This window comes from Protopterus annectens, chromosome 2.part1 (genome assembly GCF_019279795.1).
Source record: "Protopterus annectens isolate FY-2018-M chromosome 2.part1, PAN1.0, whole genome shotgun sequence".
In the NCBI taxonomy this organism is placed as follows: Eukaryota; Metazoa; Chordata; order Ceratodontiformes; family Protopteridae; genus Protopterus; species Protopterus annectens.
The window spans coordinates 1,708,954,338-1,708,968,889 of NC_056729.1; the positions used below are offsets into that span (position 1 = coordinate 1,708,954,338).

The following is a 14,552-nucleotide window of genomic DNA, read 5'->3' on the forward strand; positions in this document are numbered from 1 at the left end:
AGATCTAAGTGTCCATAACAGTATCAGGTTTCAGAGTTTTAAAAAATTCATTGAAAGAAAAAGCTAACCCTTGCCTTTCTAGGCTGCTCCCAGCAACAGAGACGAACAGCTGGCAGATTCATAATTTAGAGACAGTAATTATTCTAGGAGCCGCCTGATCCTGACCCCACTGTGCGCAATGTCACTTTGAAACTGTCACTAGGAGGAAATCTTCAAATGGCAGCCATGTTTGCAGTCAATTAAATGTTTTTTTTTGGGGGGGGGGTGATATTGGTGGTGGGGAAAATGTTGAAATGGTACACAACAAGAGTCAACTATTCTTAAATCCAAAACTGTTAGGATTAAGAAACTCAGTAGAGAGAAAACATTTAAAATTATTATTACAAGAGGCAGCTTGCACTGATCCTTCTGAGTTACAAAGATTTACACAGTGATGGTTGTTTCACTGAAACCGGTGAAATGAATTACTACCTATTTCACCACTGCACTGGTTTAACCTATACACTAATATTTTAACCTCTCTATTAGCAGGTGTTTTATACAGAGACAGTCATTGTACTGTACTGTTTCTAGATGACTGCACTGAGCTGTGCATACTCTTGTTAAATGCAAAGCAAAATGTTCTAGAAAAGTTACATGTGAAAGCCTCCTTGGAGGGAGGAAGCTATAAAAATGTTATTTGTACTCATTTGTTTCAACTACTGCTGAGTCATTCGGAATTCATATTTTTTTATAATGCCACGCAGATATTTTTTTCAACCACTCCCTTTTCTTGAAATAAATTCTTTCCTCATAAGATAAAAAAAAAAAAAAAAAAAAATCATCAGTTGTATATGGCACATCTAGTTTTCTCAAACGTTCAAGGGTAATTAGACTTTGTTTTAATCATTACTTATTGTTTGGTCTTAAACCTACACCTATAAACTTCAGGTGTGTGTTGGCTGTACCTCGTTTCCATTTCTTGACTTCTCTTTGTCTCTTCCATACTTACTATGCTTTTATTCTAATGTATGATTTGAACAATAAAAAAAGTTGATATTCAACCCCCTCATTTTCAAAAGAATCCAACTTTGGTTTGGGAAATCCACTCCTTCACATTTCATTTTTTTGACCAAATAGGCAGACACTGTATCTTTTTTAATTATTTTTACGAGGTCTAATCACCTCCTCAGCTCTAAAGCCAGGCATTCTGCCCCCCTCATCTGTCATCTTGTACCTTTGAAGGATGTCTCTTAGTATCTTACTGTCACCTGTGTTGGCCTAAGCCTGCTAATATCGCAGTCCCCACAGCTTTCATCATTCTGGTGAAGGGGGCCTTTTTCTCCATAATATCTTTCCTGCAACACGTGCGACATCACTATAGCAAAAAGCTCACATATTACTAGGCTTACATCATCTAATGCACCTGTATTGGCTGAGGCTTGCATTCATGGGTTGTAATATTCCTGATCACTGTAAGTCCCCAAAGTAATGACAGTGTGGCAGAATTGCCTGGAGCTCTCAAAACAGAAAACAAAATAGGCCATATGCACTTCATCTTTTCTCCCCTTCCGACTGACACTATTGATGCTGTAGGTTTGATTCTGAGCACAGATCACAGGCCGCATCATCCTATACCCTGCCTCTTTGTCAACAACCAACTCATATACTGAAGCTTGACTCAAGGGGATGTTGTAATTCAGCCAGCACCAAAGCACACAAGGTAAACATGGCTGTCTAGTGAGGAAACTGAAACCAAATAATTGGATTTGTGAATGAAAATAAAGGGAACATGTCACAGCACAGACGGTCCAAGACTTCCTGTCCAGGGCAGAAATGGTTTTACTTTATGCCTGTCTTCAGTTCATAATTTTGTTGTCATGCTGATGAAAGAGTTTAACTTTTTCTTTTTTGATCAAACAGTGCATTAAAATACTAGTTTCAAGTTATAAAGTAGCTTAAATTTCACCTGTCATTCTTAAAACAATGACAATTTTTTATTTAATTTCTACTGTAATGTATTTGTTTATTTTAAGGGATTGTGTAAATATTATGTTTAGCTCTGTTTCACTGCAACTTCTGTCTAAACCACACCAAAAGGCGTTTAAAGTAATGAGACACCCAAGATATATCCAGTCAAGACAGGTGTGAGATGGGTGGAGAGAGGAAGATAATTCATGAGGTTAAATGTCTATTAAAGACACCCCTGAGAAAAGTGCAAATAACCCCAGTGGACCTCCTGAACCTTTTGACTTAGCAGCTAAGCTGGTCTGAGCTTTGTTCATCAGTCAACTCCTGCATGCTAGTTGGCCCTGTCTGACTAACTAGCCCTGAGAAATTATACTTGCCATTTTCAAAGTAACATTTCATTCTACAGTCTTGAAAGGATGAACAGGTATTAGGTGAAAGGGGGAGCTAATAACCTTAAAGATCGCTACATTAAAAGATGCCAGATACACCTATCAGTGTCATACAGTTGCAAGGGTGAGAAAAATGTTTGAGGCAGTTGTGGCTATAGAGGTTATTAGTTAAAACAAAAGACCAGTCTCTAGTGGCAGGTCCATCAGTAATTTACATCTTGATGACCAGCTAAGCCTTAATCATATTGTTTTTTCTCATACTCTGTGATACAATTCACGTACTGTAGTACATCTCACCTCTCACCATCCTAGCCAGGCCTCACTTTGTCTGAAACAAACGGTGACTTTGCACACCATCAAGCCATAGAGAAACAAATTTAAAAAATGGATTTTGAGAAACATCAGTTCCTTCCTGTCTCTATAACAGACACACACAGAGTAAAAAAAAGGAGTAATGGCAGAAAAATGTCACTTTATTAAATACACCAAATTTTCTAATTCACAAATGGCTTTTCATCAGTTCGGGAAACTGAGCTCCCTTGGGAAATCAATATAAAAGGGGCTAATGACACACTATCCCTTTTTTATTAGCTCTCCCTGAATTTATTTCCAAACTCTCCTAATCTACAATACACAACATCTTGATTTGCATAACCCAGCCCTCTCATAAAAACTTCCAGCTAGTTTAATTAAAAAATGTAAATTCCCTGTCATCTCAGGGGCCTGTGAATTAGGACAGCACCAGCATCTTTATTGCATAAGACATCGAATTGATTCAGCTTATAACTAAATTGTGCAAAAGGTTACATGAACACTGCAAAAAAGTGTCTACTTTGCTCAAGACTTTTTACATGTATTAATGAGACAATAGCAAATGAAAGGTCTGATATTTTGGGTCAGCTGGGCTTATACCCACCCAGATACTACAAGGATTTCTACTTCATTTTGACTCAAATCAACAAGCTATCAACTTCCCAGAGCTCGCAACAAAGCTAACAACCAAACTGTTGAAAGCAGCAAGCTAGAAGTACATTTTAAATCTTTCCTTAATTGTAGTAGGTAGGATTCTTGTCCCTATCAGTAGTAAGTAAGCTTGGTTTAGCGAAAACAAATTCCTGTCTGAACACAGCCTCACTGTCCATTATAAAAGAAAAAAAAAAGAAAGAATGACAGATTCATGCTGTAAACAATTGTTAGGCATATCAAGTAAATATATTTTTGCTTCCCACAAACTTAACAACAGCAACAACTGTCAGAACAGAATGTAGAGCTGTTAAATATAAACGGATTTTAGGTCGCACATGTCTAATGTTTTCAGTCCCATTCCCAAATTGCAGATTCAGATTAAAAATATCATGTCCCTGTTGTAATTAATTAGTTAATTACATTAACAAAACAGTGATCACACCCGTAAAGGCCGCATCTCTGTTAAAATTATAGCATTCATCAATTTTTTTCCTCTTTCGTATGTCTCAGAGGCTGTGTGGCAGATCCAGGAAGGAAGCCAAGGCCTGCCTTTAATGAAAGCACACACCAAAGGTTGAACACGCAAGAACTTGTGAGCAGGGCTGCTGTCTGAGAGAACAGACAGGTAAACTCCACCACCTGTTTTGACTGTGATGTTCAACACTCTGAAAGTTCAGTACAGCAGATTAGAAATTAAAATTACAAAGGAAGCCTAACAAGAGACTGCCACCCCCTCCCCCAACCAGGAAAAGGCAATCACAACAATTTTGCAAATCAACACGTATACAAATTTACAAACCCATTAGTGCTTCACCTGTGTTGCTCTCTCCTGTAAAAGCAGCCCTTTATTGTGAAAATAATTAAAGGTCATGATACGGTCACATTAAAACACACATTTAGAAAACACAGGAGGATTCTGAGTACAGTCTCCAAAGTACAGTTTAAAAGCAAATTACTGTATCTATTCATGAGTCTAGCCACTTAGGTCTGTCCCTCTGTCACCAGCACCACAGAGCCTGCAGTGTCCTTCTTTACTCAGATACTAACCAGCAAGTGTTTTTATTTATCTGAATGAATCTCTAGCCTTTAAAGTTTCTCTCTCTTATCTAGTACTTCTACCATTAAAGAAATACAAAGCACTTGTGTACTATGTAAATCATATTAATGAAATTAATCTCCACAGCAGTCACTTCTTTAACCTGTGCAGTTTTCCAGATACGAAAGCAGAAGGCAGCAGGATGACACAAAGTTTTTGCCGTCCCTGCTACAGCTCGTACAGTACAGCAGGAGACAGTTTCAAGGAAGAAGTTCTGTAGACCCACAGTATAGAATATGAAGAAAAGACAAACACTCACCATATTCAGTAAATCCAAACTTGTAGTCAGTTAAATAAGTCACTTTCATAATATTAATATCAATTTCAAGCTGAACGGTGAAAACAAAAAGTTGTCTAAAGCACTGATGTTATTCCTTCCCTGCACCCAGGGAACAGTTTGTCATACAGCACAACAGCGTTGTCATGAATGAATGTGATTGGCAGTTGGTCACTGGCAGCACCGCCTCCGTATGGCCCTCCCCTTAGCTAGGGGTGAGGAGGGGATGAGGTGGAGGAGGAGGAGGAAGGGGGAGGAGGAAGGGGGGAGTCAGGTTAAAGATCAGAAAGCTTTGCACTGCTTCAGTTGCCTGAGTAGTGACGCTTGTATGAATGAGCTTGTAAGTCGGGGAAAAAGAAGAAAAAACCTACCAGACCTTCAGCTGGTGGGCTACTCTTTCTAGATTAGTAGTTTCTAACCTTTCAACCGTAAAGGGAAGGAGGGGTAGGCGTGGTTTGCTTTGCTGTGTTGTGTTGTCATGGGGCCAAGATACAAAATTAGCCACTGGTAAGGAAACACTGAGGTTGTTGTAAATTACACACACACGCACACACACAAATAAAACTGAAGAAAAAATGCATATTAGCATGCTTTCAAGAGATCAAAAGGAGAAACAAAACTCAGTAGAATTGTGATCTTTGTAATAAAGCACTTCAATATTAAGTTTTACATACCGCAGTTGCAAGGTCACTGCTTATTAACTATTCTTTCCTCTTGTTTCTTCTGGCTCTGCCTTATCAGCCGGACATGTTAAATGCCTGACAGCACAAGTGTTCTACTTTCTAATTAAGATATATTAATTTAAATTAATGAAGGATGCACAAGTAAAGAGTTCTGTACTTTTGAGGACTGATGAATTAATGCACTGTCTTGATCAACAAATATATAAATACTGTTCACAATAAAGGAAGCAACTCTTGATGCATGAATTTTAATCAGCAGGTAGAGAATCCTAACTGTGTTATTCTATCACTCAGACAATGCTGTAAAACATAGTCACAGTTCTCTTTGTAGTATATCCTATGCTAGTGTTCCCCTGACTCACCATGTCAGAATCAGACCAGCTGTCTGCTGCTTACCCCCACTATTTTATGACGTCACTGTAATTTGCAGTCATCACAGCACAGACTATACTATTGATATAACCCAAGTTATCAAGCACTGTATGTTGACATAAAAATATATCTATACATGCTGTTTGTATGTATGTTATCAATTACTGCTGTTCAATTGTAATTCATTTAATAAACAGCAGGACATAGCTTTTTATTCCCTTTCCAATCCATTTCCAAGCTCCGTTCCTACCTTCTCTCCCATTTACCGTTGGTGAAACAGTTTAGCAATTCATGTTAGAAGTTGTTTCACCATGTATACTGAATGGGTCCAATAAAAACTTAAAAACTATTATTCAGACAGAAACTGAAAAATTGCTGTCAGTCGAGTAGGTCACATTTCCAAACTCCTTGGTTCTGAATAGGTTGTAAGTGAAAAATTAAGTCTTCAAGTAATTTCTCTTAATCTGACCAACTCCATAACCACTAAGCAGTAAAAATAGGCCTTGAACGTACACATATCCTGCTAATGACTTCTGTCTGTATATGTGGGGCTTACTGGTGCACAGCAGGTCACCTTTTCCACAGGACAAGTCTAATTTGAACAGCTGTTTCCCGTGGGGGTTCAAGAAGTGGCAAATGTCAGGTTAATTTAGTTGAAGACATTTTAAACATTACAGAAATGATACATTATCTGAAATGCAGTGATATGCTTTCTCTGAAATAGCAAATAACTAAAATTGTATAGCAGTGAGCATTTTATAATAAAATGGACAAGTCAGTTTGTGCTTGTGCTGGGCGTATCCTGTAAAATCTCACATTTCATTTTGAAATGTCCCACTTAGAATATCTGCAGAGATGGTGAATATATATGATGTTTTTGAAGCAGAACATACTGACCTCATAATTTATAGGTATTTGGTGGACTCCCCTGCAACACCAAAACACACACACACACGTGCACACACATGCACATACACTTCTGTTTCACTTTGTTGCTGATCATGATGGATGGGGCACTACCTATTTTTCAAACTTTATTTTGTTGATGAAACTAAACCACATGTAAGCCACTGTGTCAGTGTGACAACTATTCATGGAATGCAGAGTCATTGTCCAAATCAGTTACAGACTCGGTAACAGTGATTTTTGAGTATGTAGGCAAAGTAAGAGATGAGACCAAAGTGTGGTTGATGTTAACAATCCTGTTTTTATGCAAACTGATTCAGTTATAACGCAGTCTTCTCCCTCCATCTACCAACCAGATTTCAGATACAGGAAAAGCATTAATGTCTTCAAAATTCTGTCTTTTTTTCAAAAGTAGGGAAATTTAACACAGGCAACTTGTGAGCATTTTGCAAGTAATCAAGTAATTGTTTCATGGGAGTACATTCTTAAATATAATTGCGAACAGTTTATCAGGTTTAAAAAAATAAAGAAACATTTTCTCCAGAAACATTAAAATTCAGACACGGACGTATTTATAATTTTATGCTTTGATATGGACAACACTCAGTGCATGTAAGCAATTGTTTTTGCTTCTGTTTCCCTGTCATTTTATTTAAAGTGAACTTTCAGTGACAGCAACTCGGCCTGCTTATTCAGGGCCTGTTTGTAACATGAGAACCTTGAAACGAACATGTTAAAAGAAAAAAAAAATATTACACTCTCCTGGCCCTCTGGGTCTGCGCTCTCGCTCTATGTCTCTCTCTCTCTCTCTCTCTCTCTCTACTCTCTCCTTCTGATAAGATATCAGTTTCCATTGTAATTTTAGGTGAAATGATAAACTACAAGCTGTTACCAGGTAACAATGAATACTTTATAAGTCAAAGGGCTTATTTGCCTGGCAGTTTTTCCTCAATAACATGCAAAATTTTCCGATTAAGGCCACACCAAATTAACTGTTTCAATTACTTATATTTTATTTTCATGAGAAGTAGAAAAAAATTATAAAATCATATAAGAAGTCTAACAGGAACTTGGATTCAGTGTATGCTTTTACCAAGGCACACTGCCTTTTCTATGTTTTACCAGACAAGTAGCTTTAAACCTGATTTTAAGTGTTTTTTTTTTTTTCACTTCTTTGTAAAGAGAGTACTTCGAGAGTTTCACAAAGACCTCAAGGTCTTGCTGGCTGGTTGAGTAGATAGAAACAATGGCATAAAATAATAAACGTGGCTTTATTTGTTTAATTTTATACAGTGGTTTGTCAGATGATGTAACTAATCTAAACTCTTGAGTTATTGCTTACATTTCTGTCTTTTTTTGTTTGTAAAATGTTTTGTAGTTCAGCCAGACTGAACCTTAAATTGGTCAGTACTGACCAGTGAACAACTCCAGTAAAAAATAAAAAATGGTCAGGCAGTTAAAGCCCTGCAAGTGACTCTCAACTATACTAGCATTCTGAGGTTAGAAGCCAACCTGGGACATCAGAGTTCAGCTGTTTTGGAGAGTAGCAGCTTGGTTCCTGCAACTCTCTGCTTCCACTCCTGTCTCAGACTAAGTCATGAAATGAGACTGATTTTCTATGTAGCCTCTAAACAGAAGTCTTTAATACTGATGGTGCTGTTGTAAAGTCAATGCACAAAATGGACCTGTGGCTAAATAAAACTGACATATCATCATTTGCATGTCTCCCAGTTTCAGTGTGCAGGTTCTTAGGTATGAAATGAAGGGATAGGAAAACTTCTTTCCATTTCATGTGCCACAGTATACCATTATGGAAGCTGCTATATTTTAAGAAGAGAAGGAGAGAAACTATGGCAGAATGCAACCTGCATGAATTCAGTACATGAGTTAGTTCATGCTTATACACAGGGATCATCAGGTGAGTCCTTAGCTCAATCAGTATAAAATATTTTAACTTTGTGTGTTCACATTGTCATCTAATCTAAAAAGGCGTTGATCCATGAAGATAGAATCTTGCGATGATCCATGAAGATAGAATCTTGTTGACACTGGTGTCTACATTTTGCAAATTGCACAATAAAACACAGTGTGCTTCTCTGATACAGAAATGTCACATGGGCACATATTTGCATGGGGAAACTGGAAGTTATAAGAACGAAATATGTTGGAAAAAAACTATTTTAAGAAACTTGATAAGTTTCGAGATTAAAAGAGAGCAGCTTATTTTTCTACGGGAAGTAACATGACTGTCACAACTCAGAAGAAAGAATAAAACCTTTACAAGTATGATTACAGCAATACAATGCGTACTCCAGACAAAGCAGAAGGACCTCTGGGCTTCCTCTGCCATCACTGTTTGCTCTTCTGCTCTGGAGAGTATCCTTATTATTTTATGCACTATTTTGGAGAGGATCAATCTTGCCTTATATACCATTTTTCAAATAGATATAAACACTGCACACATGAGTTATGGAGATACAACCATAAAAAGACAGTGTCACTGCAATATACAGTTTAGTAGCATTGCTCAGATAAAATGCAGTTAGGGGGTTGTTTTTGTTTATTATTAAACATTTTCACTAATGACCTCCATACTTCCAACAAAACACGCTATCATTGTCTAATAGACAGATGGCACAGCCAAAAACCTAGCTGACCTAGAAAAAAAAAACAACTTTTTCTCTGTAATAGAAACCTGACTTGAAAACTCTCAGCTTCTACTAAACTTTAAATTATTCACCCAAAACATCTCTCACATCAGAAAATTAACTAATAACACCAGCACCGCAAAGTTAAAAACTAAGCTACTATGAGTAATTATTGATGACCAGTTCAAATTTGACCACCACATATAACAGTTAATTGAAAATAATAATCAAAACTAGGCTGTGTGAAGCGACTTTCAGCATGGCACGGACAAGCTAGGAAGTGGATGAGCCTCATTCCCTGCATGAGAGAACAGAACTAGTATAAAAAAAAATGTGTTGGTGACAAAAAAGATCCAGCAGAAATGGTCGATGCCGAAGAGAAAGGATAAAACCAAAAAAAAGTGATGCAATCGAATGAATAATACTTAAAAATGGCTCATCTGCTTCACAACAGAGAGATACCACCTTCCTCCCTTGAGACGAGAAGGCTCCAGTAGCAGGGATGTCGACCTTGGAGGGGGTAAATAGACAAACTTTACAAAGAAATTATAAAAGAATAAAAAAATGTAAAAGAATACTGCATTTGAATTGTTTTGACTGCTGTTTTAGCTACTTTTCTGTATATATATATATATATATATATATATATATATATATATATATATATATATAAACTTTCCTGTAACTAGTGTAGTCCAGATTCAGATTTGCTGTATCCAGGACTGTATGTAAGCTTCTGAGCCCCCCCCCCCAAGCTTTCTGTGTTGGACGGAAGCCTTCTATCTTATCAGTGGGAGTAGTACGCACTAGGTAACCTATCTACCACATAAGGAGTGGTTCTGGCCCAGAAATTGTAGTTACTGGTCGTTTGGGCAGATTTTCCATCTCTCTCAACTTTCTGATTTAAAAGCCCACATTTGCACTTGTTTCCCTCCTTTCCTGTAACTAGTTTAGTCCAGATATAGATTCTTAGTTTTAGCACTTGAATTTGCTTATTCGTTATCAGCACTTGTTCAGAACTTGTAAGCACTAAATAACCTACTAATTACTGCAGCACTCAACCTTCCTCATTACCTAGAGGAAAACAGTTTTGGTACTTACTTTCCTCACTTGCTTAGAGAAAAACAGCTCTTGTACTCACTTTCCTCGCTTATCTAGAGGAAAATAGTTTTTTTATTCAGGCATGTCCAAGGGTCAGCTCCCAGTGTTCTCTCCTGTCTATCTGATGAATCTGGACATCTTGGGGCAATGTAGAAATTGCTTCATGTACACAGACAACCCTCTCCACCTACCACCCAACACTACAACCTGTGAGAGATGCACTTATCTAGCCAAACTGGAGGTAAAGCTCTCTCCAATCAAGACTGAACTTGACAGTCAAGATGAGAAGGTAAACACTTGCACCACACCACACTCATCACATAGTCTCACTAAATCTACACCACCAAATCCACACATAGAAACACAAAAACATTCGCAGAGGCTCTCAATAATAATCTGCTCAAGCAACAGAGACCTGCAAAGCAGAAATGCAAGCAACCTCCACCCCCCCAACACAACCCAAATGACACCAGTGGCGGCTGGTGACTTCAAATCAAAGGAGGGCTGCAGGAGACAGCTGAATGGGTGGGGTCAATGGGAAGGAGTGTAGCCAACTAGAAAGGAGAGGAGCTATGCTCAAAACCACAAAAACTAACTAAATACACTGCCCTGGGTGCCAAACCGTCATTATGAGAGTCCAATCAAGACAAAATGAAGTGTAGAAGAATAAAAATATTTCAATGCATTGGCTGCATGACAGCTTACTTAATATCTAGATGGAAACAAAAAGGTTGTGAGGCATGAAAAAATAAATTACTTTTTAAATACATTAATGGAATGCCAGTCAAAATCAAGTATAAGAAAAACAAGCAGCACTCAACTCAAACCACTTCTCCTTGCACTGCAGTTCTAATTATAATTTATATTCAGCTTTATTAAAGTACCAAGTAACATGCTGAAAGTAGAAATCTCTGATGCCCCCACTTGTAAAAATGTTTCTTAGCCAAAAAAAGACCTGCTGCCTGACAACTATCTACTTGTTTCATGGGGAAAACATGATCAAAGTAAAAAATGAAAAGCAAACAAGAAATAAGCTCAAGATACATTGCATAAAAGGATTACTGTACAGGTTCTGGACCACACGACTGGTATTTTGTTTAGTTTACGGGTAAAGCCTGCAGAGATGACTGGAAGTCTCCAAGTGTAATGAGCTTCTTAAAATAATGTAATCCTGTCCTTTATTACAAATACTGTCATATGCATTTCAATACCCAAGGCTTATACACTATCTAGTTAAGTATTCTCTACATGGCAACAACAGAAAGGCTTTCAATGTTGGCAATTCTTTAACAGTATGCTTATTAAAGCTTACTTGCATCTTACGATGGTCATTAAAGTATTGCTACTTAAACACAGAGCAACAGGCACTTTGAGTAATAAGCATAAATCAACAGTGCAAAAAATATGACAGAAACCAGACCATTCTGCAAAAATCAAGGACAGATGAAAAGCCACTCTAGTACTTGTGTCTACCTTGGATGGGGTGGGGGGGGGGGTACTCTGCACATTTACACTGCATAACTACTCCTTGCCTTGCTTCGACACATCCAGAGTCACTACATGGGGGAGTGGGGTGCAACAAGTATGTCACAATTTGAAATGTCTCTGGCTGACTGTGATGGCTCTGACACATTTGTCATACCTCTCAACCTCAGAGCAAGAAATCTGGACAAAGCCATACAAAGAAGTGGGACAAAGGCCCAAAAATAAGGACAATTTTTAAATATTGCTCTTATAAACTTAGAAAGATAATAGAATAGGTCTTGCATTAGTATAAATTTTCTGAATGGTATGAAATCTGAAACTCAAATGTCTGTCATTATTTGTCTAACTTCAGTCTTTAATGATTTGTCACCAATTTGCCAAAAAAAAAAAAACACAATTTTATGAAAAATGGACCAAAAATGTGATGTAAAAATATAAAATAGCCACACAATACAGCTGGGAACCTGTCAAAGAAGGGACACTTTAATATTAGTACTGCTAACTTGAGCAGCTGACAAAATAAAAGAATCTACATGCATTTCTGAAATAAAAGTAATCTATAACTCTGATTATTACAGTTATTTCTTAATTGAAAACTCTCCATGTTTTCTTCCAAAATTGCTATTTTGCGGAGGGATTATTAGGCGGAAGAGCAACATTTTGAGCCAAAATCAGGGACAGTTGAGAGGTTTGGCTATGCCTAATTCTATAAAGCAATTTATTTGCATGTACCTCTCAACCTGTTAATGCAATAAATCTGGACAAGGCCAAATATATTGGGGGAACATATAAACAGTACTAAAAATTGCTCTTGTATAAACTGAGACAGTTGATAGAACAACAGGTCTTACTTTAGCATGCATTTTTCTGAAGGTTATGAAGTCTGAAACTCAGTGTGTCATTATTTAGTGACTTAATTCCTAAATGATTTGCCAGAAAACCACAAATTTTATGAGGAACAAACCAGAAATAAGAAGCAAAAATCTATTCATTCTTTGAAAATCTGGACAGTTGGGAGGTATAGTTCAACTGGGGCTGTCTTTAAGTTTTCTGCCCATCCCCCTCACAAAATCATGGTCGAATGGAGCCTCCCCCTGCAGCCATTCCAATGATCCATTACTTGGCTATTTCACTCTATTTACCATAAACACTAATGTGCATACTGATTTACTTCTATGATGATTTGGACTTCATTTGAAAGTTTTATTTTGCATTTTACAGCACAAACACTAAGACATCTGCTAAACAAACTTAGCATTAAAACTTCTCTGCCCTTGAAACTCACATTCATTGAAACAGCATTGAAACCCACATTCAAAGAAAATACATTTTACCAGTGGCAGATAAAGATTAATTCTGGGCTGTTTTCAAATCACAGGCCCCTTGCATATGAAACATGCATGTGCTCTTTGATACACCTTCCTATCGTTTTGAACATTTTTCCAGTAAACTATGAAACAAAACGCATGCACCAATAATGACAAAACTGCCCAATTAAGAACATCTTTCCAGTAAACAATGAAACAAAATGCATGCACCCATAATGACAAAACTGCCCAGTTCAGAACATTTCCATAATAAAAGTCTACTCAAACTTCTACCTCACCATTATCAGTAAATATGCACAATTCTACAGTCCACCATTATCAGTAAATATGCACAATTCTACAGTCCACCATTATCAGTAAATATGCACAATTCTACAGTCCACCATTATCAGTAAATATGCGCAATCTCTGAAGAAGTAAAAAAGTAATCTAAATAATTCCACATTAAATAAACCTGTAACTAATGAAGAGGTTGCTGCTAGCATACACCTTTATATTTCATGGTTTCATCGAAAAATAAAGTGTCTGATGCCCCTGAGGAATAAATTACCTATATTACATTAAAAATGATAAGTTAGTAATATTGCAATAGGAAATGGGTGGCAAACTGATAACAGGCTCATAGTTAGTATCTTAACTTTTTCAGTATGGCAGCATTCATCCCTTGTGGGAGTAGAACCAACAACCTTCTGCATCAAAAGCAAGTACACAACCTGTTGTGCTATTAACAATGCAAGCTGACTTAGCATAAGCAGCACTAAACTTATCTTCCCCTGCAGCTCTCAGCTTCTTGTAAAATCTACTCAATACTCAACTGCATCTCAACTTCGCAGCACAAGAAATCTAGAAAAAGCCAAATTTATTGGGGGGGGGTCAAAAGCCCAAAAACCAGGGACACATTAAACATTGCTTGTATAATCGTGGAAAGTTGCTAGAATAAAATGCTGTGTTACCATCATACATTTTACTGCCAAGGTCCCTGTGTAAAAGAGTCAGAGCAACATACCACTATGCCAGATCAGCTGCTTTGTGAAAGAAAAATGCTGTTACCACCATGCATTTTACTACCAATGTCCCTGTGCAAAACAGTCAGAGCAACATAGCACTATGCCAAATCACCTGCTTTGTGAAAGAAAAATGCTGTGTTACCACCATACATTTTACTGCCAAGGTCCCTGTGCAAAACAGTCAGAGCAACATACCACTACGCCAAATCAGCTGCTTTGTGAAAGAGCAGAAGAATGAAACTTAAATGGCTATAATTTAATGAATTCAGTTCTCACCATAGCTGTCAACCTCTTAGCACAAAACACCTGGACAAACCAGTAATGAGGGAAGACAGCCCTCAAAC

General features: G+C 37.5%; 1 protein-coding gene across 3 annotated transcripts in view; it reads right to left on the reverse strand.

Annotated features, from left to right (window-relative positions):
* Positions 1-4,809, reverse strand: part of CASZ1 (castor zinc finger 1) — a 668,840-nt gene extending 664,031 nt beyond the window's left edge. For all 3 annotated transcript variants that reach the window (XM_044063158.1, XM_044063159.1, XM_044063157.1), the window contains exon 1: positions 4,661-4,809. In XM_044063158.1, coding sequence (XP_043919093.1) covers positions 4,661-4,709 — 49 coding nt within the window. In that variant the 5' untranslated portion in view covers positions 4,710-4,809. The remainder of the gene's footprint in view (positions 1-4,660) is intronic.
* Positions 4,810-14,552: the final 9,743 nt, after the last annotated feature.